Source organism: Dermacentor variabilis, chromosome 10, assembly GCF_050947875.1.
Source record: "Dermacentor variabilis isolate Ectoservices chromosome 10, ASM5094787v1, whole genome shotgun sequence".
NCBI lineage: Eukaryota > Metazoa > Arthropoda > Arachnida > Ixodida > Ixodidae > Dermacentor > Dermacentor variabilis.
In genome coordinates, this window is record NC_134577.1 from 21,559,189 (window position 1) to 21,584,803 (window position 25,615).

Sequence of the window (25,615 nt, forward strand, 5' to 3'; positions counted from 1 at the left end):
GCGGCTCAATTTTGGGCATGCAAGGAAGGAAAGTGGGGAGGAAGCGCGCCATTTTCCTTCACGCATAAGGCACCGGGGAGAGGCTGCGTTCTACTCTGCGCGGCTACTGGGTATGGTGTAGCCGCGCAGGCCCTATCTTGAAAGCAATCTGTGATGGGAACAGAGTGCGTGCTGATAGCTTCGTGTGCGCTTTGTTTTCGCCACTTAGCTCACGTTTAAGCGAGAGGCAGCACGAAAGTGAATTGGCTCACTGCTGCTGCCGTGCTTCCTCAGTACACTGTTCTGATAGCGGTTATTGCGGTCATCGAATGCGATGTGTTCATGTTTGCTTGTACTCGCATGACATCATGCTTGATATTTTATTTAGTAAACGAATATATACAGGTATATACAGTCGATAAAGCTACTATTCTTACATCGTATAGCTGTCTACTAATTTGCTATTGCAATCGATCTTCGCCAAGCGTTAGATTTAAGAAAGTGAGTGCACTGCCGTTACACAAGTAATAAGCACGATTTCACTACACAGATGTAAGCTGTGCTAATCTCAAAACATCGTGCTCACCTTTTGCTCTCCTATTCACCACATAAGCGCTACATATTAAGTCATAGCCTGAACGTTTAGTGCAATATCATTGTCGCTGGCTAACCACAAATTAAGCACTAACAGTGAGGTGTAATGCCAGCATTAGAGTGTTTTCTTCAGCTCCTACTTTGTTACTCATAAGCCGGTTGTGTTTCCATAAGGCCGGATCCAGCTCCATAGGGTCACCACTGAACTGCAGTTTCTTACAGGAGCATGGATGCCTGCATAAATAAAGGTTTGTATTTTTTTACACACTCCAAGTACGTACTCTGAGTTTTTATCAATCCTTTAACTCACGGACAACGGCGCACGTTATTCCTTTCATTCAACAAAGAGGTGTAAAGGTCGACGAAACGCTCTTGAAAGTGTGTGTGTTTTCTATCCGCAGTCACAGAGAAGAATAATCAAGCACTGCATGATGCCGGTTCCCTGCTATCAGCTTCGCCTCACAGTATCGGCGCTACGCGGTGAAGCATACCAAGAATGTAAAGGGTGCTGTCAAGGGTGTCAACTGTCAGGGGTGCTCGCGGCGCTCGCCGCCAGGTCTGCTGTCGCAGTGCAAACACGGAGACGCCCAATAACGCCTTGAGAGATATTTCGGACGCGGCTGTGGTGATCCGAGCGCTTGTAACGGTGAATCGGGTGATGTTGCTTCATTATACGCAAGCGCACACGCGCCAGGATGCCTACAAATCTGTGCCACGTAGTCGATTGGTCTTTCTGTACAGCTTTGACAAGGCTCTATATACTGTTATGAAATACTGCATGGCGACGCGCATTTTTCGTACCTTAACATACAGCTGGGATGTACGGAATGTGTTTTAATTAATCGACGCGTCGGCGCGGTGTAACGCTTTGCCAGCGTTCGGTTTTCTTACTTTCACATGCAAACAGTTGAATTCATAAACTGTTTCCCTTCCCGCGCGAGTGTCCTGAAGTGTGCGGCATGCCCAACGACACTAATGAACAATGCATTAGCACGATGTAGTGCTTTGCCACTAAAGTCGTCGAAGAACACACCTCATTTACAAACGAATCACCTTGCGACTATCAGAATTTAATACGCTACCGTCGCAACAAAACGGTTTCGCCGCGCCGGCCACGCATTCTGTCGATTCCGACGAATGGAGCAAACAACGTTCACCCTCGAAGTAGTGTACCTACATGGAATAAAGAACCAACGCAGAAGAAGCGGTTAAATCCAATTTTGTTGTTCTCGTCTTGCTACCGTGCACAAAGCGAAAAAAAAAAAAAAAAGTGCCAGTAAATCGTACATTTCTACGCCAATAGGTAGCCCTGCAATCAACAAACCCGTATTCTGAAAACAAAAGCGAGTTCAATTCTTTAAACCGATTAGGGCCGTGCAGTTTAGGAGCATGAAAATAATAATAAACGCTTTTTTTTCTGTGCCAAAAGGCAGCGTTACAATCATAAAACGCGTATTTCTTATCCAAAAGAGAGTTCAATTCTTGAAAGCGGAGCCCCTAAGGTTCTCGATTAGAATCGTGCAATTTAGTAGCAAAAACAACAATTAACACTTCATTTCTGTGCCAAGAGGTGACGCAACAAGCATGAAACCCGTATTCTTGACCAGAAAGCGAGTTCAATTCTTAAAATAGGAGCTACTGAGGTTGTCAATTAGGGCCGTGCAATTTTGTAGCAAAATAATATTGATAAACACTTTATTTCTGTGCCAAAAGGTAGCGCTAAAACCAATAACAACAGTATCAAACAGTTGGTAGTTTGCGCTTCGTCCGTCCACGTCCTGTCCTTCCTTAGTATCGTGTTTGTAAAACTGAGCGCAATATAACCATGAACGTTCACCAACTAGCCCCCTTCATTGCTTTACTAAAACCAACAAACTCGTATTCTTGAACGGAAAGCGAGTTTAGTTCTTGAAGGGGCCACTAAGCGGGATCATTAGGAGCTTGCAGTTTAGTAGCAAAAAAATATTAATAAACAGTTTATTTTGGCGCCAAAAGGTAGCGCGACAGTCATCAAACTCGTATTCTTGAACCGAAAGCGAGTTTGGTTCTTGAAGAAGCCACTAAGTTTGACGATTAGGACCGTGCAGTTTAGTAGCAAAAAAAATGTTGATAAATACTTTATTTTGACGCCAAAAGGTAGCGCTTTAATCATTAAACATGTATTCTGCACCTAAAAGTGAGTTCAATTTTTGAAATGTATGATACTAAGCGGGCAAAATAGGATCGTGCTATTTATAGAAAAAAATATCTTGATAAGCACTTTTCTTTTTACCAAAAGGGAGCGCTGCAATCAACAAACCCGTATTCTTAACCCGCGAGTTCAATTCTTGAAACAAGCAGTAGTAACTTGGTTCATTAGGACCGTGCAGTTTGATAGCAACAAAATATTGATAAACAATTTATTTCTGCGCCAAAAGGTAGCGCTACAATTGTCAAATTCGTATCATAAACACGAAAGCAAGTAAAATTCTTGCAAGTTGTACTAAATGGGTGCGTTAGAAGCGCGCAATTTAGTGTAAAATAATTACAAACACCTTACTGTTCGCCACACGGCAGCGCTGCAATTATCACACTCGTATTTTTGATCCGAAAGTGTGTTTATTTTTGAAACGTGCGACTAAGCGTGTTGGTTAGAACCGTGCAGTTTAGCATCAAGAAATTATCGATAAATACTTCATTTTCTTGTGAAATGGTAGCGCTGCAATCATCAATCCCGTATTTTTGCCGAGACGGTTGTTTGAGGAATTGGCTCTCCTCTAAATGTTGTGATGGCACTGGTCGCGAAAAGAAAATTCAATAATTTTTGCAGACGTGGTTCTATATTTTCAACCTACATAACAATAAAGCGAAGTGACGCAATTATGTTTATAATTAAAATGTGTTTTTTGCATTTTCTTTTTTGGCGATTTTTCCTTGGTAGCCTCATTTGTTGCGGTAAAAGGCGGCGCTTTCGCTCTTATCGCTTCGGCTGCCATTCTCTTCGTCTGCTCCTGACGCTTTCCACGGACGCGCGCATTTTTTCGTAAGCTCTGTACGTAGTTAGAAAACTTTCTTTCTGTGCCTGCGAATGTGCCGGCAATGTGGGAAAAACTGAGCAAACGGCGCAAGACGTGCTGCGCGACTGTATGGTGGGGCCACTCGATGATGAACAGCAGGGCGATGGTTTTCCGTTTCCCAGCGGACGAAAGGTAAGCACACTTTTTCTGCAGTCGCTATTAAAAAAGAAGCGCGAAGCTTATCAGAACAGTTTTAGGACGAAACAAAAGACCTCCCACGGTTGTTTTCAAGTGAACATGTTTTTTTTTTCGTTTGGTGCGGCGCATTTGTCTGTGGTGTTGTAAGAAACTGAAGCTACTTGTTCAAGGTGACCGTAGATATGAGAAGCTATAATATGTCGAGTAATTTGCAGCATATGCATGTTAGGGAAGTGGGTCGATAATTACAGGGCGAGTGCTTGTCACCGGATTTAAATAGGGGAACTACCTTACCAATATTCCAGTCCTTAGGCAGCTCACCTGTTGGTATACAGACTGGTTAAAGAGGAGCACAGAAAGCGACTGTAAATATCAGTGGTATTCTTCAGTATTTTAGAGTTGATTTGATCAATGCAAGATGAAGTAGAAACTTTAAGATTCGTGATGAGGTTTTCGATACCTTTGGCAGTGATGGTGATTGGAGCCATGAAAGGGAAGAGTTCAGAAACAAATGGGACGTGGAACAATCTTATTTTGTAGGAACAGACGCGAAATATGCATTGAAAGCAACCGTGGAACCTTGATCAGAAAGCGGAGATTGTTTCGAATCGTGTAGTGTAATGCGATTAGTAGACAAATAATATAGGGAAAAATTATTTGCCAGAATTTTTTAGGATTATTTCTAATAAGTGAGGGCAAGTCCTGCGAATATATTTCTTCTTGGCTGCACCTAATGCTTTACAGTAACCTTGTAAGTAATCCTTGCACTTGTAGGAGGCAGCATTCTTACGTTTTCCACTATTGTAGAAACGTTTCTTTTTATTTCGTAATGTTCTATATGCAGGACTATTCCGCTATTTATGTACATTCGATCATTACTGAAAAACACCTTTCATTGGTGACAATTGCGGTTTAGAGTCTTTAAAGTCTGATCTGTTAAATGAATATGTTTTTGTCAGCAGTCGAAGCACCCATCTTCCTTTAGAGGACTTATCTGAATTATTGAGCACCGCCATGGACTTGTATTAATTGTCTTAGATGCTACATAATTAATGATTTTGAGCGAAGTTTCAGTGTCTGTTAAAATGCTGCATAACAAACCAGACACAGGCAGTTTCTCTTGGTTCAATAAACAGCAAATTAATCGGTTTGGAGCGAAGAGTTTTACGAGGTTTGTTGCATTTAAATGAAAAACTTAAAATGTCGTGACTGGTTGTTTCGAATTTTTGATTTAGGTCGTCACCTGTTTGTTAAATATTGGCAAAAATCGCAAATTTTCAGAAAACGAAACTACGAAGTTTACCACGCTAACTCAGCAATGAAAGAATTATCACAATTCTGGGAATTTTATATAGTAGTACATCTAAAGCGGACAAAATTGATATGTTACACATGAATCTTTAAAGAAATTTATAATATAGAAATACAGCTTTGCAGAATCCTTATACACAACAGAACACGTTCATGTAAAATGTAAATTGACATATTGAATTCTTCCTGCTTTGAATGATCCAATGGGTGCCGTTTACAGAACTGCGATATCTGTTCTTGATGCAGTGCTAATAATTTGTAAACTTCATGCTTCTATTTCTTTTCTGACTTACGAATTTTTGAACTCTTTACACAAAATTCAGGCCCCAAGTTGAAATTCCATTTCCAGCAGTCACTATAACATAACTTTCCTTCTCAGATGCAACAAATTTCATTAAAATTGGTCCAAGGGTGATCTCAGAAAAGTGTTTCTGCATTTTACATGTATTTGGATAGGCCGCGTCGGAGTTGGGGCCCGAGCTAAAGCTTGTTCTTAAGCTTCATCTTTCGGGTCGAGGCCGATAATATACGCTCTTATTTCTTTCTCCATCTGTTCTTGGCTCCTGGCGTGGTCCTGCAAGAAGACAAAAATGAAAAACACAGCATCCTGCTGTGTTATACCAATGGCTTTGCCGTCATGTGGTCAATGTGCTTAAATGCTGTGGATGGCCACTTTTGGTCTTCTGCTGTAGTCTGCAAATGGGACACGAAGCGAGCTGTTTTGAGTAGTGCATGGAGCTGACTGTTACAAATGAGTCGTTTCGCATTTTCATGGCAGCTTTTATGAGCAAGGCTAGCTAGGTTACAAGAGAATTCCATGCAGTTTATGAAAGAGCGCTTGAAACAAACTGACAGACTAGAATGAACTTGTATACAAAGACATCTGCGCTGTATCAAACAAAGAAACATGCACACCAACATTATTAACTACGGAGCTCTGTTATGACATTTTTGTTGTCACGCTAGCGATTGTAACGTTCCGTGCGTTATGGGCGTGTGCGAAGCATTGACCAGGCTGACATTGTGATCGGCGAAAAACTGCCTGCGTCCTTTATTGCGCTTGCTTATAAAGACACGCCAAGAGCAAAGAGGAAAAAGTAAAGAGAAAGGGCACGGCTCGTGCCGAGTAGAAATAATGACGTGGGTTGCGCCAGTAAGCGTACTGTCAGATCACGATACATACCTCTCCTTTTAGAAGTACACATATTAGAACAGCAGCTATGTACTGCATGTCCTCACAGTATTAAAGAAGTCAAGAGTTCAAGGCAACTGCTGGAACTTCGAGTCGTACTGCAGACGTTGAGGTGGTCTGAACTGCCGGAAAGACCTTCGTAATGATGTAGTGGGGTCTGTCGCCATTACAGGCGGTGCGTTAATCTGGTCGGGCAAGTCGGGAGCGGTGTGTGTACTTTGCTGGCTTTCGTCAGTACCGTGGTCATCTTCCAGTGCGTCCTGGATGAAAGCTTCACCTGTTGGGTGCAGATGTTGCCTGTTGCGTCGGAGAGTTTTGTTGTCCTCTGTCGTACGATTTTGGATAAACCTGCTTAACCACTTTCGCTTTCCGTGGCCAAAACTTTTTCTTCAGCCTAACAGTCTGTCCCTTTTCTAGTGGTGGTAGAACCCGTCTCGAATATTACTTTTGAACATCTTTCCACACTTGCGTTCTCTGCTGGTTGCTGAAATCAGGAAGAATCTATCTTAATCGCCTTCCTTGGAGTAGTTCTCCGAGTGATTGTCCATCTTTTAAGGGGGTCGACCTGCTGCTAAGTAGCCCCAGCCAGAAGTCTTCTCTTGTATCTTTCGTTTTTTTTTCAAAGTTCTTTTAGCTACTTGCACGCCTTTCTCTGCAAGTCCGTTGGACCTCGGGAACTCCGGGTTTCTTGGCTTCTGAATCTCGGCTTCTGAACTGAGGTCTGAGAACTGAGGTCAAATATGGCCCCCAGTTTGACGATGACAGTTGTCGCCGATGTGGCGCGCAACTCCTCCACTTCCGGAAAGTTAGAAAGAGCGTCATACACTGAAAGATACGACCTTCCACCATATTCGAATAGGTGGACACCGGCCCTATACCATGGGTAATTCGGTGTGGGTCTAATGATGAGTGGTTCAGTGGGTTGATTATATGCCATAGTGTTTGCACACAGCACACCTCTGGATCATTTCTGTGATACCTGCGTTAATGTTTGGCCAAAAAATGAATCTTCTTGCTCTTGCTTTACATTTATTAAGGCCCATGTGGCCTTCATGCACTCGTGCAATCATCTCACCTCTCATGGACACAGGCACGATCACTTTTGCACCTTTCAGTAGAATACCTTTCACAATTGACAGCTTGCCTGTGAAACGTTTCAGTTCAACTTTTTCACCATTGCGAATGGCCTGAATTACGGTGCGTAAATAGGGATCCTTATCAGTCTCTTCGTTTAGCCGCTTCAACGTGACGTCGCTGACAAGGGCTGTAACCGCACTCACAGCATGGATTTCCACATCGGCATCAGCATCGTCCTGGTCCAGTATCACGGCTGTGGCTCGCAAGAGCATGTCTGCCAAGATGAGTTCTTTTCCTAGAACATATCGAAGGACATAGTCATATTTGAGCAGATGCATAAAAAACTTTTCTAGTCTAGGCGACAGATCAGCTATTGCTTTTTGAGCTATAGCTATCAACGGCCGAGGATCAGTTTCCAACACAATCTGTCGACCATAGATGAAGTAATGAAACTTCTGGCAGCCGAAAGTCACTGCTAATGCTTCCTTTTCTATCTGTGAATAACGCTGTTCTGCGTCAGTCAGCACCCTTGATGCGTACGCCACAGGACGCCATTCACTTCCGTGACGCTGCACGAGAGCTGAACCCAAACTATTCATTGATGCATCTGACTTCACTTTCGTTTCTTTCTGAGGGTCAAAGACAGCTAACAGTGGCTGCTGGCCAAGGCTGTCGTAGATACTGTGCCATTCATGCGTGTTGGTTGGTGTCCATGCAAATACTGCATCGTGCTTGACTAGGCTGCGCAAAGAAGACGTCCTCTGCGACAAGGAGGGCAGCACTTGGAAAAATAATTGGCTACACCCAGAAGACGCTGCAATCCCCCTTTGTCGGCCGGAATGGACATCTGCCTCGTGCACTCGATCAGCCGTTGGTTGGGCTTTATGCCGTCTTTCGAGATAATATCACCCAGAAATTCGATTTCGTGAACACCAACCTTGCACTTCTCTGCATTTAGCTTAAGACCAGCTTGCCTAGCAGCTTCGAGTACTGATCTCAACCGATGGTCATGTTGTTCCTGCGATATTCCCCAAATCAAAATGTTATCTACATACACATGAACGCCCGGTGAGGAATCAAATATTTTGCTCAGAGTCTGTTGAAATACTTCTGAAGCAATTCCAAAGGGCATCCGCAAGAACCTGTACCTTCCGAAAGGAGTTGGGAAAGTGCAGATTCTTGACGTTTCTTCATAGAGAGGAATTTGATGAAAACCAGCCTTCGCGTCATGTCGACTAAACACCTTTGCACCGGCCAGTTCCGCCTCTATGTCCTCACGCCTTGGCTTTTCATAATGCTCCCGTTTTGTGCTAGCATTGATTATCCTGGGATCCATGCAAACCCTCAACTTTCCATCTTTTTTCTTGACTATTACCAATGGGCTTACCCATTCAGTCGGTTCGTTGACCTTTGTGACGATGCCCGCTTGCTCGATTTGCTTCAGATCGTTGCGAAGTGGTTCCCTTAGGGCCAAAGGAACTCGTCGGGCAGCTTGAACCACTGGGACAGCATCCGCAGGCAGGACCATCTTGTAGTGTCGCGGTATGCAGCCGGTACCTTCGAATAGCTCACCGAATTCCTGCATTACTTGTTCGGAGTTGCTTGCTGCCACTGCGTCGAATGTCCTGGTAACTAGCCTGAGCAATTCACTTGCCTTGAGTCCGAGCAGTGCCTGCCTTCCTTTCTTGGAGACGATGAAGTCCAAATGCTGGCGTCTGTCACCGATGACTACTTCGTGGCTAATGACACTTAGGTGTTTGATGATGTCCCCATCGTATGACCGCAAAGTGGTGTTGCTGTGTTTAACAGGAGGCATTGGCCGCAGCTTCCTGTAGGCTGAATACGGTATGACGTTAGCTTGAGATCCCGTGCCGACTTTGAATTTGAGTTCGTCGCCGCCAAGGCTCGCTATCACCATCCAATCACGTTCATTCTGTATGTTACTGGTACAGACATCCAACATTTCAAAGTCGTTGCCATCACCGTCATCCTGTAGCTCATCTATGCGCGCCACTCTTCAGCAGCAAACAGCAAAGTGATTCCTTGCATTACAGATTCTGCAAGTTTTGCCGTAAGCTGGGCAGTCGCGTGGCCTGTGTTCTCTGCCACAACGTGAGCATTTGAACGTTTTTGGATGCTTGGTTGAGCTCCGAGCGACATTGACTGGATCTAATTGGTTTACGTTATCCGCCCATGCTTCGCATTGCAAAGCAGCTGCCTCTGATGCCTTGCATATTTTTTCGGCTTTAGCCAGCGTGAGCTCGTTTTCTTGCAGAAGTTTGGCCCGGAGGCTATCATTGCTAATGCCGACCCCAATTCGGTCACGAATCATGGAGTCTGTTAGCTCACCCAAATTGCACGATCGGGCTTGCATCCCCACGTCTTGTGAGAACTGTTCAAAACTCTCCCCAGCTGTCTGCATCCGCTTCCGGAACAGATACCATTCGTACACTTCGTTTGTTTGAGCAGCCCAGTATGCGTCGGCGACGCATACTGGGCTGCTCAACTTGACGACGGCGGTCTCGTAGTCTTCTTTGCTTTCATCTTTGCTGAAGGAGAAGTTGTTGAAAACTTCTAATGTGTCCTCCACTGCTAAGCTCAGTAGTACTGCTGTGTTTGCTGCCTTGCTCAGGGGTTTGTCATGCGAGAGAGAGATGCAAATGAGAGGAAGGCAGAGAGGTTAACCAGACTTAAAACGTCCGGTTTGCTACCCTGCACTAGGGGAAGGGAAAGGGGAAGTAAAGACGGAAAGAAGAGCGTGAAGAAAATAAAAGCGTGAGAAAAAAATATGAAAAGGGACGAAATGGGGTCATTATAGTCTTTCTAATAGGCCACTGTCACGTAGGAAAGTCATCAAAGCCTTGACCGACTTCTGCTGCGACGACAGTTCACGTCGGCATTTGTCATGCGGCTTTGTTACCGTGAAGTAGAACTCCAGCATCTGCTTAAATTGTTTCCAATTCTTGCCCATATCACCTGTCATGAGTAGTGGTCCCGGCGGCTTCAGCACATCCATGTCTGTTCCTGGGTGCGCCCGAGGTCCTGCTCCCGCTGGAAAGTGTTGCACTGGGCGGCCACTTCTGACACCATGTAACGTCCAGTGCGTTGTGGGCGTGTGCGAAGCATTGACCAGGCCGACATGGTGAAGGGCGAAAAACTGCCTGCGTCCTTCATTGCGCTTGCTTATAAAGACACGCCAAGAGCAAAGAGGAAAAAATAAAGAGAAAGGGCACGGCTCGTGCCGAGTAGAAATAATGACGTGGGTTGCACCGGTAAGCGTACTATCAGATCACGATACAGCGATATTAGATCATGTACGTATCGCGCATGCTCTCGTTTTTTCTAGAAAGAAGGACCCGTTGTGTCAGTTTGTAGGCATGCTCATAGACGATTACGGAACATTTTAGAATTCACCAGTTCACCAGTATTGATTCTGGAAAGTGCAATGACAAATGCATAATGAGAATGTTTGAATAGTGAAATTTCTGAATGCAGTTGAACACGAATAACTGAGATAAACGACCACTGAATATAAAATTTTTTTTTTGCTAAACACAGTGAAATTCAGTGAAACACGGTGAAAAAGGCGCTCCATTACAACAGCTCTCGCAATATGAACCATTCCGTCATTCCGCGTCTCGTCGTCCCACATCGCCTGTGTCCACTCGTGGCGATCGCCAGCACGCGCCGGCCATGCAGCATCAAACCTCTACGCAGTACGCGAGTTTCCTCCCCATCTCAGAGGCAGCTGCGCAACGTCTCTTGCCAAGGAATTCACTGGGTCAAACGCAAGCGGTTTTTGGCTCTTCTATGACCCCGTCGCTGTCCTTCCTTAAACGTTCCCGCAAGCTGCCGCTTTCTGTTTGGGGGCCCCTCACTCATCACTGATTCGGAGGCCCTCCCACTGGCCTCCACTGGGTGCTAATTTCACTCTCGCAGGCACGATGACACCTGAAGCACAACCTTCGCGATGCCTTCACCGACCACCACAACCCCAATGCCATCGGAATTCCAGATTTCGCTGCATTCAGCAGCAGGCGAGCGTTCCGACGCTCTGTGCTCGCATCTTCTGCGGTTGCGTGGCCTACCGAAGCTTTGCAGGAGCAGCGTCGCCATCTCGTTCCTTCAGCTCGAGAAACTTCTAAGTCCACAACTTGCGCTAACTTACGACCAACACTTGCGCTAGCTCCACGCGAGTCACGAGCTGACAGAAGGTCCTCTTTCAGAGCTCCTATACTGCTACAGGCTCAGTCATCTACAAGAACCTGCAGCAGGTCGTGATTTCATGCTACGGCATCGCAGTGGCTGTGCCTCGTTCACGGAACCCTGCCGGCGCTGCCTGGTACATCTCTTCCAGGTTGCGGAACCCAACGCTACCAACGACTGCCACTGCCACAACCGGCGACAACACCAACACTACTGCCACCATAACATGCTGTTCAATGACACCGTCTTCAGCGTTGTTCCCCTCAACGGCCTGAACTCTCAGCTCGCGGCAAAAACCGGCCTATACACCTTAACTCTAGTTGCCGAGTTGCAAAGCACAAGACAATGCACCTCCTTTTGCACATCTTTCAATCGTGCTTTGCACTTGGAGGGTGGTCCTGTAGCGGCAAGAATATCGCCTCCAGAGCTGATGACGAAGATGATGACTGAGGTGCATGTAGCGCGTGAAGAGAACACACTAGTGTGCTCGACCTGAGAGGTTGCAGTATCCCTAGATTCCGCGGCATCATGGCTGGCCGGCCTAAATAAATCGGTGGCTATGGCGGCTGCCTCTTCGCGCCGCCTCCCACAAGTGCATGAAAATAATTATGTGTCTTTAGATATCCGGAAACACCACTAACTACATTACAATTTGCTTATTCTTTGGACGCCTCGCCAACGGCCAAATTGGCCACACTATAGGCCAAATCCATACTAGCCCCAGGTGCCATCCACACGACTTCATAGTGGGTGTTTCTCAACATGCTTTGCAACGTTTTCAATACATGCCCTAACATTTGGGCTAGGTAAACAGTAAACTTCAGGATCGAATCGAATAGTAATTCAGGTTGAATAACTTCCAATCGAGTAGTTTGAGTAGTATACAGGGTGCCCCACGTAACTTGAGATAAGCATTAAAATTATGCAAATGACACGTAGCTGGACAGAACCAAGGTAATGTTGTATGCTGTCGCTTGGAGATACTCTGATTTATTGTTTGATTCCACCTAATTAGATCATTAGATGATATTGTAGTTGCATGAAAAGTGTGAATGAGAAAATTGTAGAGAGACATGAAAACCTCCCGATAGAGCTTTCTGTTGCTCGATACATGCTGCATAAAAGGGGTTTTCTGAGCGTGGAAGTCTGGAACTGACCGCGAGACTGGCTGCTCACCCGTGAATACACGATAAGCGTTAACAGCTGAACAGCATGTTCTGCTTGATATACTGAAAACCTACAAGTTTACTTCATTATTATTATTTTTTCATTGATTCTGGCGCTGTGCAAGTGGCAAGTACACATCGAGAATATGACAGGTGCAAGCCGAACAGCGAAGTTTTTCTTGCGTGTAATTGTTGAGAGATGCCGCATCAAAGCAACGAGCCTTAAACAATGGAAAAATGTTTAATATGAAAAAAGAAAGACGAAATATGTAAGCATGCCAGCAACAAACAAGAAAGGGCGGCTGTAAAAGTTGTGACCGAATTTTTTTAACGACACCTGTTTGTACTCAAAGCAACCTGGCTAGCGAGCTGTCAGTTAGCTTTGTTGCATTTTCATTGCTTTGGTAAAGACTTCTATAAATGATGGAAAGCTGTCTGACAATCGATGCTGCTAAAAATAGGCTGCCATCCATGTGCCTTACTTACAGGTGGAGAGCTTTCTTCGATTTTTGCTGTTTTTCCTCAGCACATATTCTAGCATTTCCAGAGAAAAGATAAAGTTGTGCGAATGCTATAGTTGATTAGTCGTGACAATGACCACCATAAGTTTTACATGAGTGGCACATCGTGTTACAAAGCATTTCGCGTGTTATGACCTGTTACCCGGGTAATGATTTACATTTCTGCATCATGAGGAATAGCCTTGAAACGTTGATAAAGACGCTGTTTTGGACTGTTGCAGCGTCGGCCATCAGTAACAAGTCGAGTAAGTTTTTTTTTTTTTGCTATTGAGTGCATTTATAATAACCACATTTTGGATAATGTTAGGGAATCGAAGGGAAAGAAGGAACATCTATGGAGATAACTGGTGTTTAAGAAAAAGTGCTTACGGCACAAGATAACATGGCAGCAGGCTTGTTTATTTGTTTGCTTGATTATTAATTTATTTTGCCACCGAAATTACACAGGCATAGCTATTTGCATGTCGAACAAATCTTCGTGGTCTTGCTAACATTTCAAGTGTTGACGCGGTAGCGTTAAGGGCCCCCTGTCGCAGAAAATTTGGTGTCGGCATCCCGCATCGACTGTCGTATCAGCAGAAATTCTGAGTCATGCAAACCCAACCATGCAAACCCTCCGTGTAGCGCAAAAAAGTTACTGAAACAAATGAATTTCTCAAAGTAATATACGTCAGAAAAACCATAAAGCACGACTTACAGACAACCTACATACATGATAGCGTCGGATTGTAATTTGAATATACAAAAAAACATCATTCTGGTATACGGAAACTGTAACACAAACCCCTTTTCCAGCGTTTTTGCCATTCATAGACTAGCCACAGCATCCGAGATTTGCGCACGCCCGCGTGCGCAAATCTCGGAAGCCACGGAGTGGCACGCCTGGTTCCTTGCAGCACCACCAGATGGCGCTCGCCTCAACCGCATCGCAGCTCATGCAAGAGACCGCGTTTCTACCATAAAGCTCGCCTTCGTGCATAGCATTCACCACCAGCTTTCCCCGGTAAACATTACGGTTACATAAGCTGCAGTTGCCGGGAAGTGTGAGAAACAATCAGGGATCTTTGAATGTTATCGCATTCCACTCTTAAAGGCGAAGCTGAAGCGTCCTCCTAATTTTTGAAAGATGGGGAGAAAACAGTGGATAATTAAAAATACAGCGATAAAGAAACTTCTTTCTGGATATTTTCTGAGCATCTTTAACCACGTAGTCCACAATATTTCTGCTCTAAGTCGCATATTTTGGCCATAACCATTTTGTAGAAGCAGTGACCGTGGGCTTTGCCGTTCATCAGTTGCCTACTCGGTTAAAAAAGGAAAACACAAGCAAACAGAAATTGCTCTTCTTGGTACTTGTCTTGTGCGGCAAAAATAAACGTCATCTATATATATTAGCACTGCTTGCCCGATACTTTCCTGTGAGGAGCACAATGCCATGCTGAAACGTAGGAGCCATTCGTGATTTGCAAGTAGCCGTAGCGCAGTGGTAAAGAAAGCAATGGAAACAAAAGCAAGACAGCTGACGATTATTGTTTGGTTAAGTTCCCAAGGGCGCAAATTTTTTTTAAAAGCACATGCATTCTTGGCTAATGCTTGTGTCGTAACAAATGCATACCGCTTCTCAGACTTTCATAACATTGATTTCAGTGGCAAACTGTACCGTCTAGTGTTCAAAACTTGCGTAGACAGTGGTCTATCGGTGCATGGTGTTAAGTCTGCGGCTCCTTCAAAAGGCAGTGTAGTCAGTGTATACCGATATAACATTCACTGCAGGCTCTAGCGGGCGTCGTGAAAATCTGTGACGTGCATGGCATACTGATGCGGGAACATCGAGGCATCGTCGTCGCCCTTCTTTATTTGTTGCCTATTTCCTTTGAGTATATTAGAGAAGGAACCATCGCCTAAAAATTGACAAATTCTATTTAAGGGTGGCCCTTACCACTATTCATTTCTTCCTCGGAAAACAAGGGAGTGGAATGTTCTTCCGCCAGAAACTCTATACATTATGTCAAATGATGATTTTTACCATGCTCTGTGTGTTTGAACTGGATGTCAATTTGTTTTCGTTGTTTATATCCGACTTGCTGTAATGCCTCCAAAGGCCTCGCAGCAGGTATAAAAAAAAAACCTTACCGAGCCACCTCTTACTGTAACAGGGGCTTTTTATGGGGGGGGGGGGGGGGCATTGTATAAGTGCTTTTACTAATTTGGTAACACTTAACTTGCTCGAAACCCCATATTATCGAATGATCTGCTTCTCTAAACTCTTCCTTTCACACCACCGGGTTGAACACAGCGTCGTCCTTTGGCTGAAGATGTTGCTACTCATCTTTAGAATTGCTGTGGCGAGTCCATTAAAATGCAGTGACTACTTTTGTCGAAAGTCGGTGCTGTTACCAATTTCCTTGAGTTGAGGAGCATCGTTGGTTGGAGCAATGTTCCAGAATGTGGGTGTCCATTTCTAAAAACCTCACACGCTGTCGACTCTCAGGAACTGGACAGTCCGAGCAGAAGTGCTTCAAGGAGCTCGGATGCTTCCAGATGGCAGGGCCGTTCTTCCACGAGATCTACCGGCCCATCAACTTCTATCCGGAGGAGAGGGAACACATCGATACACGGTTCATCCTCTACTCGCGGGAGAACTCCAAGCGCGGCGAGCTCCTGAAGTGGTCCTCGACGCCGGCAGAGGTCGCCAGTTCAGCTACCTTCAAGGCCAACAGGCCAACCAAGGTCCTGGTACATGGCTGGGTGGACACATTGTTCTTCGGCGCTTGGTTGAGGGTAAGGTTGTGTGCACAAACGCGCCTTACGTTACGAAAATGGTTTTCGAATGGGAACCATTTTTTGGAAAAAAAATACCCGTTTATTATACCCAATGCAATCATAATGTTCCTTTGTTTCTAAAGTCTGACAAAAATTGAAATAAATTGAATTAAGGAGTTTAACATCCCGAAGCAACGAGAGGCGTCGTAGTGGGCGACTGAGGGTTATTTTTGGCCACCTGGCTTCATTTAAAGTGCACCCTAAGACTGGTGCATAAGAGTCGTTGGGTAATTTATTGTTGGGCTATAGCTGGCAACACATAGCTATCAGGAGGAGGGTGCAAATCGACTCACGACCACAGAGGAGGACAGACGAGACGATTGCCATTACCAGATGTACCAGTGAGAGGTGACGCTCAACTTGTCTATCCTTTTCTATGTACAAGTGTCAATTTGCACCCATCAAATAGACATTAAAGAAAGCTTGACAACAGTTAAAGCTCAAAACTGGATTTGCTTTGTCTGTCCATTCCGTTACGCTGACGACCACCTTTGTCGTCATCGACAACGTAAACGTCAAGCCTCCTCCTCATCGCTAGTTTCATCATTGCCTTAAGGGAGAAAATACAGAAAAAAAATTATGGCCGCCACCGACACTATATTGTGTATGTGTCACTGAATTTAAGAAACTACATCGACACTTCCCAGACTTCGTAGAATCCAAGCTCTTAACAAACCGACGTTATATAGAACGAAAATCAGACTCCCATGGGGGGTGCCAGTGAACGTGTGGCTTTTTTGCTTAGCCAAACAATAAATCACTACATATTACCTGCATAAAATGTGTCGACTCATAGATCTCTCTAGAGCACACTAATTTGCTTATAAATTCAGCACACCATTCAACAGCTTCATTACAAGTGTAAAACATCTGAGTTGTTTTAATACATCAGGAGTATTAATACATCAGGAGGGCGGTGACGAGTGCGCATGGTTTCAGAGGTCGCAAAAGGAAGTAATGTAGCGGACAAGGATGCCATTTTGTGCATCGGGTAGTAGTTGTTCTTGGGAAAATGGAGAAATTCTTTCTCATCATGGTTGACGGCACAGACAAGGCGTACATAACCCTGTTGATGATCAGTCTCAAACATAGCACGTGCTCAGAATCAGGGGCGTGCCACGAATTAGGCGGTTGGCAGAAAACAAGGTCCAATGTTTCCATGGCACCACAATTATGAAACATATAAAGTAAACGGGGCGCGAATCGCATTGTCGGAATTAAGTAATTTCACATAACAAAAGAAATGCACCACATCAAAAAAATGAAAGTATGATAGGGCTATGGACACAAATCTGAGAATGGTTTCATAAACCTGTACATAGGAACTCTGTTAAATGAGCCTACTTAAATTAGGAGAGTCTGAGCGTGCTGAAGTTCGGGTATCTATTTGTAATGCCATATCATAATCTGCAACACAATGTATAAAAATATTATATAAGGTACAGATGCAAGGGTTTTCCCAGTCGTGGTGGTCTCATTCCTGTAGGGGCAGAATGCAAAAACGCTTGTGTAGCTTGCACTTACTGCACATTAAATTATCCCAGATGATCAAAATTAATCTTTAGTCCCATAATATGGTGTGACTCATAATCAGACCATGGTTTGGTTTGGCAAGAAAGTCACAGAATGATTGACAACCTTTTTCTTTCTCTAATATCACAAAATGTACAGTTTTCCAATTAAACACTGTATTTAAATTCATGCAGAGCTCTTCAACCACATCCCACCGACCATCGTAACCACAACCATGCATGGGCTTCTTGGCCGCTCCCCTGTAATCGGTGATCACAGTTATTTGAGCAACAAGATAGCTGATAGCAAGCATACAAAATGACTGTCTCTATTGTATGTTTTATTAATGTATAGGGGGGCCCTTTCGGACCACTGAAAAATTCCCGTGGGTTGTATTATACTTCAAGAAAATGCGATTTACATCAAACCTCGGAAGGGTCGTTGTGTGATCCCTTTAAATTTCAGCACCTTTTTTCGGCAGAAATTTGAGGGTGCGTGGATTGCTTATTCGTAAGTGTTTTGACTGAAGTAAGAGTGGTACGTCATTAAAATCTCTTGTGTAAAGGCCCACACGCAGGTGTAATTTGACTTACTGTGTGGTGCCCACAAATGGCACCTCGTTTTGCCTGTACTGCATAAGTTTCATTTCCAGAAAATGACGACGGCCTTTCTCATGGTGGGAGACTTCAACGTCATCATAGTTGACTGGCAAGGCGGCAACGCCCTGCCCTACACTCAGGCGACAGCCAACACGAGGTTGGTCGGCGCCGAGATTGCTCTGCTGGTCAACAAGTTGGAGGTGAATATATATTTAGCAGAATAGTAAATTCTTGGGGCTATTTGGTCGGGCATATTGGGCAAAGGGCAGTGCTACTGCAGTACGGAAAGGCTGCTGGCCCCACCTTTGACTTTAATGTTCCCGCTTTTTCCAGCCTTTATTCTTATTTTGTCAGTATGTGCACGATCATGCTCACGGTGAAATGATCTTCCAGTAAAGCCCAGCTGCAAGTGGGTGTTCCTTCCTGTTCAACTTGTCTTGATACCTTTCCGTACTATGCTAGCATTCGTCTTTACCCACAAAGTAGTTAAGATCCACAGAATATGTAACAGTATAACCCTCAGATTGCATTGATTTGTATTGTTATGCAAATACAAATGAAAATGCCACACGAACCGATTCCACGGATACCGTTATAAGAAGTGCAGTCACCAAAGGCCTAAATGTGCCTTCCTATGAAATCAGGAGTATGGTTTAGGAGACCATGCATGAACCAGAGCGCGATATGCAATAAAAGCCGACTAATGATTTATAGCAGGATCGTAGTTATTCGTCCGGCCAATATTAAGCTGAATCAAACGTACGATCAATAAATATGGAGACAGTTTAACTATATGCCCGTTTACCTTGTGTGAAGGCACCAGGTCTACTGAAAAGATGCCGAGGGCATACAATCCAGGTTAATACGGTATATGGTATGGCATGAAAAACCTTATTCAGGTCCTTCAAGTCGCGCTAGATTCCTAGCCCGAAGCGGGCCGCTTCCACGTCAGGACTGAAAGGCTTAGCCTCTCGGCCGCATCGTGGGCCCAGTGGACTGCCCATGCATGTTATTCTAGTTGTCATGCCAAATTAAATCGTAAGAACACAGATTTAAACAGAAAGAAATACGACAGGCTGAGCTGTAGTGCACTCCTCTGTAGTTATTTTCTGTCCATCCATGCGTAATGGTGCTGATATGTTTCATTACATCGAACCAACACGGCCGAAAAACCACAATTTTAAAATGATACCACTAGTGGATGCAATTCAATGGCCACTTACGTTCTTCACTCTCTCTTTCCCCTCCTGCCCTTCATTAACCACGTCACAGAAAGCATTTGGGGCGAAGCGGGAGACATTCCACATCCTGGGTCACAGCCTTGGCTCCCACGTAGCTGGATACGCTGGCGAGAGGCTTCCGGGGCTGGGACGGATCACAGGCAAGCTTTGCCGTCGTGTTCATTTTTTTCTCAACCATTGTATTGAAGTTTGGCAGACACACTCACGGTGGCATATGGTGAAATAGTTGAAAAAAAGAAAGTCACTGCTGCATTGTGGCAGCACTAATCTTCGAAGCTTGGTGGTCAGCTATGAAACTTGATTGGAAGGTAAAGCAGTGGCAGCACATGTGCCGAGGCAGTGCAGTGACGACGACAGCCAGTTGGATGGAAGGATTAGATCAGTCAAAAGTTTGGGCACATAGGGAAGTTATGAATACGTCCAGACCAGGGATGTTGTTGCTGGAGACCTTAGAAATAAGCTTAGTCCTGCTGGGGGCTTAAAGAGATACTAAAAAATAAATAATTTCAGTTTTATTAGTAAATCACCTAGCAAAATTAAATAAATGAAATTTGGACATTCATTTTCTGTTCTAATAATCAATGTATTGTCACAAAACTAATGGAAGTAGAGCTTTTAAAGGATACTTTATAAGTGTACACATGTTTAGTGTTTGTCATGGCTGTCTCATTGTGATGATGTCACTTGCATGACCAAATTATCTGGTGCAATAAATGGTGCTCTGTTCGAATGTTCTGAAAAGTTCAGCCATTCGGTTTCTGCTAAACCTCTTAACGATTGTATGGTTTGCGCAATGACGTACCCAATGAACACCTATGTGTGTAATGACTTCTTTCTTTTAACTTAGTTACGCAAGCACTCATTGATAGCCTACATGTTCAACAAATTTGTCATTGCCTTAAGCATCTTGAAGCTATACTTCTGTACACTGGCCTGACGGCACACTGAGCATTGCTCCTCCACCAAATGCAGATTGTTTTCATAGTCCTGTGATCGGATGTCAACTGTCCTGATGTCGCGGGTGTTGTGGCCAGGAAGGAAGAGCGAGATGGCCAGACGAGGAGTCACACGTTTAATGGTTTCTCAGACGTGTTCTATCTCAAGAAGAAGGAGAGCACGCGCTGCCAAATCACTGACCACACGCAGTCAGGGGGAACAATGTCTCCCCGCTTTCACTAGATGGCAGCATGTACAACAGCGGGAACATGTCATATTTTATTGTCCTATAGCATGCCTAAGATCGTCGATGATGGAACACCATTCAGAGTGCCTTGAGGACACGATATCTGACAATTTCAGGTCTGGATCCAGCCGATCCCTACTTCCAGCACATGCCGAAGGAAGTACGCCTGGACCCGACTGACGCTCGGCTGGTCGACGTTCTACACACAGACGGCGCATCGGTGTTCGACATATGTGAGATGAAAAAAACTGCACACCTTTATCTAACTGTGTCTAATCAAACGAAAATATTAGATCAAGTCAGAAAGCTTAATAGTTCCAAAATAGCAAAAACAATTCGACATACACATGACAAAGTTTGTTTTACGCGACACATTTAGTGAACAAGGGCGAGCTCCAGCCCATTAAACCAAGGCTGGAGGACAGCAGTATGGTGGACAGAACCAAGGCCCTTTGCACAAAGGTAGTGTAAGCGGGCTTGATGTATAGTGCCAGGGCACGCCCATAGGGCTAGCGCATCAAATTCCCATCTCAGATGCTGATGTGGAAGCTTGGGGGCCCGCATGGGTATTACGAGATTTCATATGGGTCAAATCAGAGTCCCAGCCGACTAAGGCACACTTCATGCTTTGTCGCTAGTGTAATGTGTTTATTATTCTTTACGAACTTCACGTTTAATCACGGTTATGCGTGCTGGAAAATGTGTTGGATTGTGGGGATAAGGTGAAACATGTAGAATAAAGGCTTTGATTACACATTGCCATGTCTAATACCGTTTGGCTAGTATTTTAATTACGCTGCCATCACCAGTTCGAACAACCTTATGCATGTATTTGAATAACTTTCCATGACTTGACGTGTCGCCTTGACTTCTGGATAGATGGATAAATAGATACTTAGAGACTGGCCCTTTGTATCCTGCTGCTGACAGGTGTCAGCTTGTCGTAATCGGAAATTCATGTGACCTAAATTTCTTTCATGCCCGAACAGACCTATTTTAGAATCCTTCTTCTCCAATTCTACATCCTCCTCTAGCTTACCTCTAACCTTTAGACATTTTCTTGCATAATAATATCTTGCGTTTTATCTCTGGGATTGGAAAGCAGCTTCATCCATCAGCTGAAGTTGTCACTGCACTTTACAAGCCCTAGCCTTAGTAGCAATGCTAACTTTATGTTGCTGACAAACCGTATAACCTTACAGCTTTTAAATTTCTTACACACGTATATGAAATTGTTTCAGTGCTTGGCATATGTTTTTTTTAATTCTTGTTTTGCTGTCCTCGTCCCTTATTTTTCTTCACTCCTTAAACGTACGTATTCTTCGAGTTCCCTGCTCTAGACACACTGTGCCTTGTGTAAGGGGAACGTGATTGACTCCACTTCTATCTCTTTTATCAATACCAGCCACCTTACCACATGTAGGGTAGCAAACTGGATAGTAAACCCCCTTTTTTTCTCCGCTCATTTGTTCTCACTATACTGAAATGTGCTGGTGTAGAGAAATGTTTCTCAAACAACTCGGCAGGAATTGCCTATGAGTGTTATTAAAGCGCAGTTTCTATTTTGGTCGTGGAACGGGGCCTTTCTCCAAGCCTACGATTCGAGGCATTGCGTCAGCCAAGGGATCGCTGAAGACTGCGACGGTTTGTCCCCGCCACATGGTTCCAATCACGTGTCGCAATGTCTCTCCTTCAGACAAAGCCGAAGGGCTGGGCATGTACCAGCCGGCCGGGCACCTTGACTTTTACCCCAACGGCGGCATTAAGATGCCCGGCTGCTCGACGAACTCTCGGATATTGATTACGCTGACCAAGGGTGCCATTCAAGGTCAGCGTGCGAAGTCTGTACTTTTTATCCTCATGTGTGCAGGGACCGAGGGGTAGGAAAGGGGGGTCCACGTGGGTGGTTGATGGCAGGACTTTTAGCTCATTACCCTTTCAAGAGCTTCTTAAGAAATTATGTAGTTACGAGTCTGAGTGTCTGTTCAGGTAAAATCATGTTGAGCCGAAGAACTGGGTCACTGACCGAGTCATTACCTTGCATTCTGAATCGGTCAGTGACCAAATATTTCTGCTCTAGATATGTTGGGAAGTACAAAAAGAAGACACCGAGCTATTAAGCAGAGTAGCATGCTAGCGCGCGCAGTGAATCAGTGAGGAGAAGGAGAAAGGTGCTAATTTTCTTCCTATTGTCGCCGTTAAAGTGAATGTAGACTGTTCAGTACTGTCTTGCTTTTTTTTTTTTTCTTCTATTTTGCCGCATGCCCCGGGAAAGGCTCATCGGGCCACACCGGCTTCTTCGGAACTAAAACAACAATGTTCTGACAATACAGTTACCTTTAAAATAACGGCTAGAACGTAACATCACTTACAGACTCCGACAGGGCATTAGGTGCGTGCACTATATTAGCAACTTCTGTGCGAACGTGGTTAGGAGAACCATGTTTCATGGTATCACGGTGTTATATGCCAGTCATCTCCTTCAGTACTCTCAAAGGCCTACTCTCTCCGAGAAGTATTCTTTCTAATGCGAAAGTACTATATGAGAACTTGCAGGTATACATTAAAAAATGTTTGTCGCAACTCTTTGGAACGAGGCACCTTCTTACGTATGTTTTCCTCTTACACTTTGAACATAATACTCGAACTATGATAATGTAACGTCACAGCACACAGTGGAGAAGTAGAAGCGAATGACAGTGTTCCAATTAGCCTTCACTCGACGTGTTATCTCAGTGGCAACCTCCTGCTAAATACAAGGTCGTATTCACAGTCCCCGCGGCTGAATTTTAATGTACATGTAATGTATAAAGAAAAGAAAAAAAAGCTCGCGTAATTCGCTTTGCGCGGACATAAAAAAGATATAACCCCAGATGGTAACAATTAATCAGGAGCCCTCCATTATGGCGTCCTTTGTAAATGCGCTGCCTTGGAACGTCGAACCTATGCGAACAACAAGTTGATCGTTCGATCGATCAATCGATTACTCTCGTGCTGCTGCTGAAATCCATCGGACTTTGATAGGAACGAAGGGCGTTATTCATCGTTCGTGTTGTAATGCTCGGATCACTGGTAGCCTACACGCCACTGCTATACTTTGTAACAAGCCACATGCATCACTACCCAAGTCAGGACGAACCTGTCTAACATCTTGGCTCTGGTGACGCACCGGGGACGACGTGTGCATACGCAGCTGCCCGGTCGGTGGTGTGCAACCACGAGCGCGCCGTCGATTACTTCCTGGACAGCATCACAGAGCGCGAATGCACCTCGCTGGCTTTCGCGTGCATCTCGTTCGAGACGTTCCGCAGTGGCCGCTGCTCAGACTGCGGCAACAACGGGCGTCTGTGCGCACGCATGGGCATGCACGCGGACTCCTGGAGGCCCGTGGACAACACCTCGGTCCAGATGTACCTGCACACCATGGCAGAGGCGCCCTTCTGCGGTAAGCGGCCGTGAGTTGGCGTGTTTGCTCTCCAGCAGATGACGTGTTATCCCTACACTGAATTGTCAACCGAAATCTTGGATACATACGTGAATTTAGTTGAACACAAGAGTGCTAGCAAATTTTCTTTGTGTCAAAAGCATTTCTCACTGTTTTCTTTTTTTCTATGTGCGTCTACTCTGTTTCTAGGTACCTTGTTGAAGAGTTCGAACGCCTGTTTAAGTGACGAGCAGTAGTCGAACAGGAGAAGTCTCAGGCTGAAGCCATTGTTCCGATAAGAGAATTTTGTCTCGCCATGCCAGCAACTGCAGTTGTTTCCCTTACAACGGGCGGTTTGCTTCTTGTCGAGCCGACTTGTTGCCCTTGCTTGTCTTCCGGGAAAAAGGACCTCTTGACAAGCGCACTTGTTTCCTTTTCTTCACCAACCTGATATATCCCTTGCTCGACCACTATTGGTCACTTCTTGTGAACATCTGTATTTTTTTTGCCTTGTTTAGTTTTAAAGCGACAGCATTCCTAGACTACCCCCCCCCCTTTTTTTTTTGGTGTTTGTACGTTCTTGTCTAGCCATTCATGCGACTTTGATGGTGACCTTGGCACGTGCATATATGTACGCATATCGACACTTTTCGCGGAGCAGTTTGTTCTAGAGAAACGAGATGGCGCTTTCAGCGGTGCACCGTGCACCGTGCACTGCCGACAGGGGATGAGAAAATCAGAGGATCAGAATATAGGGGATCAGAAAATTTGGGCGTGGTAGTTTTTTTTTTTTCTTTTTTCATTGTTTAACTTAGGTAGGATATTAGGCAGTAGAGTAGCAAGAGCTTGGTGGCTCAACCGACCACCCTGTTCCAAAGGGGACGCTCATAATATCCATCCATCCATCCATACATCCGTGCATGGCCTCAGCGACAGCGCACGAATACGAAATCATTCCGGCTTCTACCGTGCTTGTGTGTGATCAGCTGTCGGAAATGAAACAACTCACGCTACTGCACTGTGCTCCAATCATGCTGGATTGAATCATGAGGATTGAATACGCGCGCAGTAGTTGGCTGCAAGGAATGGAATGAACCTATGTGGCCAAGTTCGCAGACCACTGCTCCAACTGTCTGTACGTGTTACCGGCACTTTGAAATGTACGGCTTTCCTCGAGGGTGCAGAAATTTTCTCATCTGCCAGTGTTGTATCGCTAACCTTCATGGAAACGGCTTCAGCCGCAGAACGTCGGCAAGAGTGAGTACTGCTTGTTAAATAATGGCAAAAGAAGTCGCGCCACTTCCTGTCATAGTAAGTTTCGCGCAGAGTATCTACACATCTACTCCAACTGGCACGGAAACTAAGGCCGGCTTCATTGCTAACATGTCAAGAATAAGTGAATGGGCGCACACTTGAATGTATGCGCACTATATGCGCACAATATATGGTCGAAGCTAAATGTTTCGTGACGGTCCACAAGAGTAAGCGAGTTACTGGAGATAATACATCTTTGCTACAAGGTATTACAATGTACAAGATAGCTACGTTTCAAGCCTTGTGCGCAGAAATAAGAAATATATCGGAACTGAACAT

The 25,615-nt window shown here is 44.8% G+C and overlaps 1 protein-coding gene across 3 annotated transcripts in view; it reads left to right on the forward strand.

Moving 5' to 3' along the window:
- The first annotated feature begins 3,622 nt into the window (after positions 1 to 3,622).
- LOC142560114 (pancreatic lipase-related protein 2-like) overlaps positions 3,623 to 25,615 on the forward strand; it is a 28,008-nt gene continuing 6,015 nt past the window's right edge. Inside the window, exons 1-7 of one of the 3 annotated variants that reach the window (XM_075671937.1) lie at positions 3,623 to 3,761; positions 15,732 to 16,021; positions 18,228 to 18,374; positions 19,447 to 19,555; positions 20,715 to 20,831; positions 22,295 to 22,426; positions 23,792 to 24,043. In XM_075671937.1, the coding sequence (XP_075528052.1) occupies positions 15,782 to 16,021; positions 18,228 to 18,374; positions 19,447 to 19,555; positions 20,715 to 20,831; positions 22,295 to 22,426; positions 23,792 to 24,043 (997 nt within the window). In that variant the 5' untranslated portion in view covers positions 3,623 to 3,761; positions 15,732 to 15,781. Of the gene's footprint in view, positions 3,762 to 13,176; positions 13,486 to 15,731; positions 16,022 to 18,227; positions 18,375 to 19,446; positions 19,556 to 20,714; positions 20,832 to 22,294; positions 22,427 to 23,791; positions 24,044 to 25,615 lie in introns of those variants that run through there. The other 2 variants (XM_075671935.1, XM_075671936.1) reach the window with 2 other exon arrangements.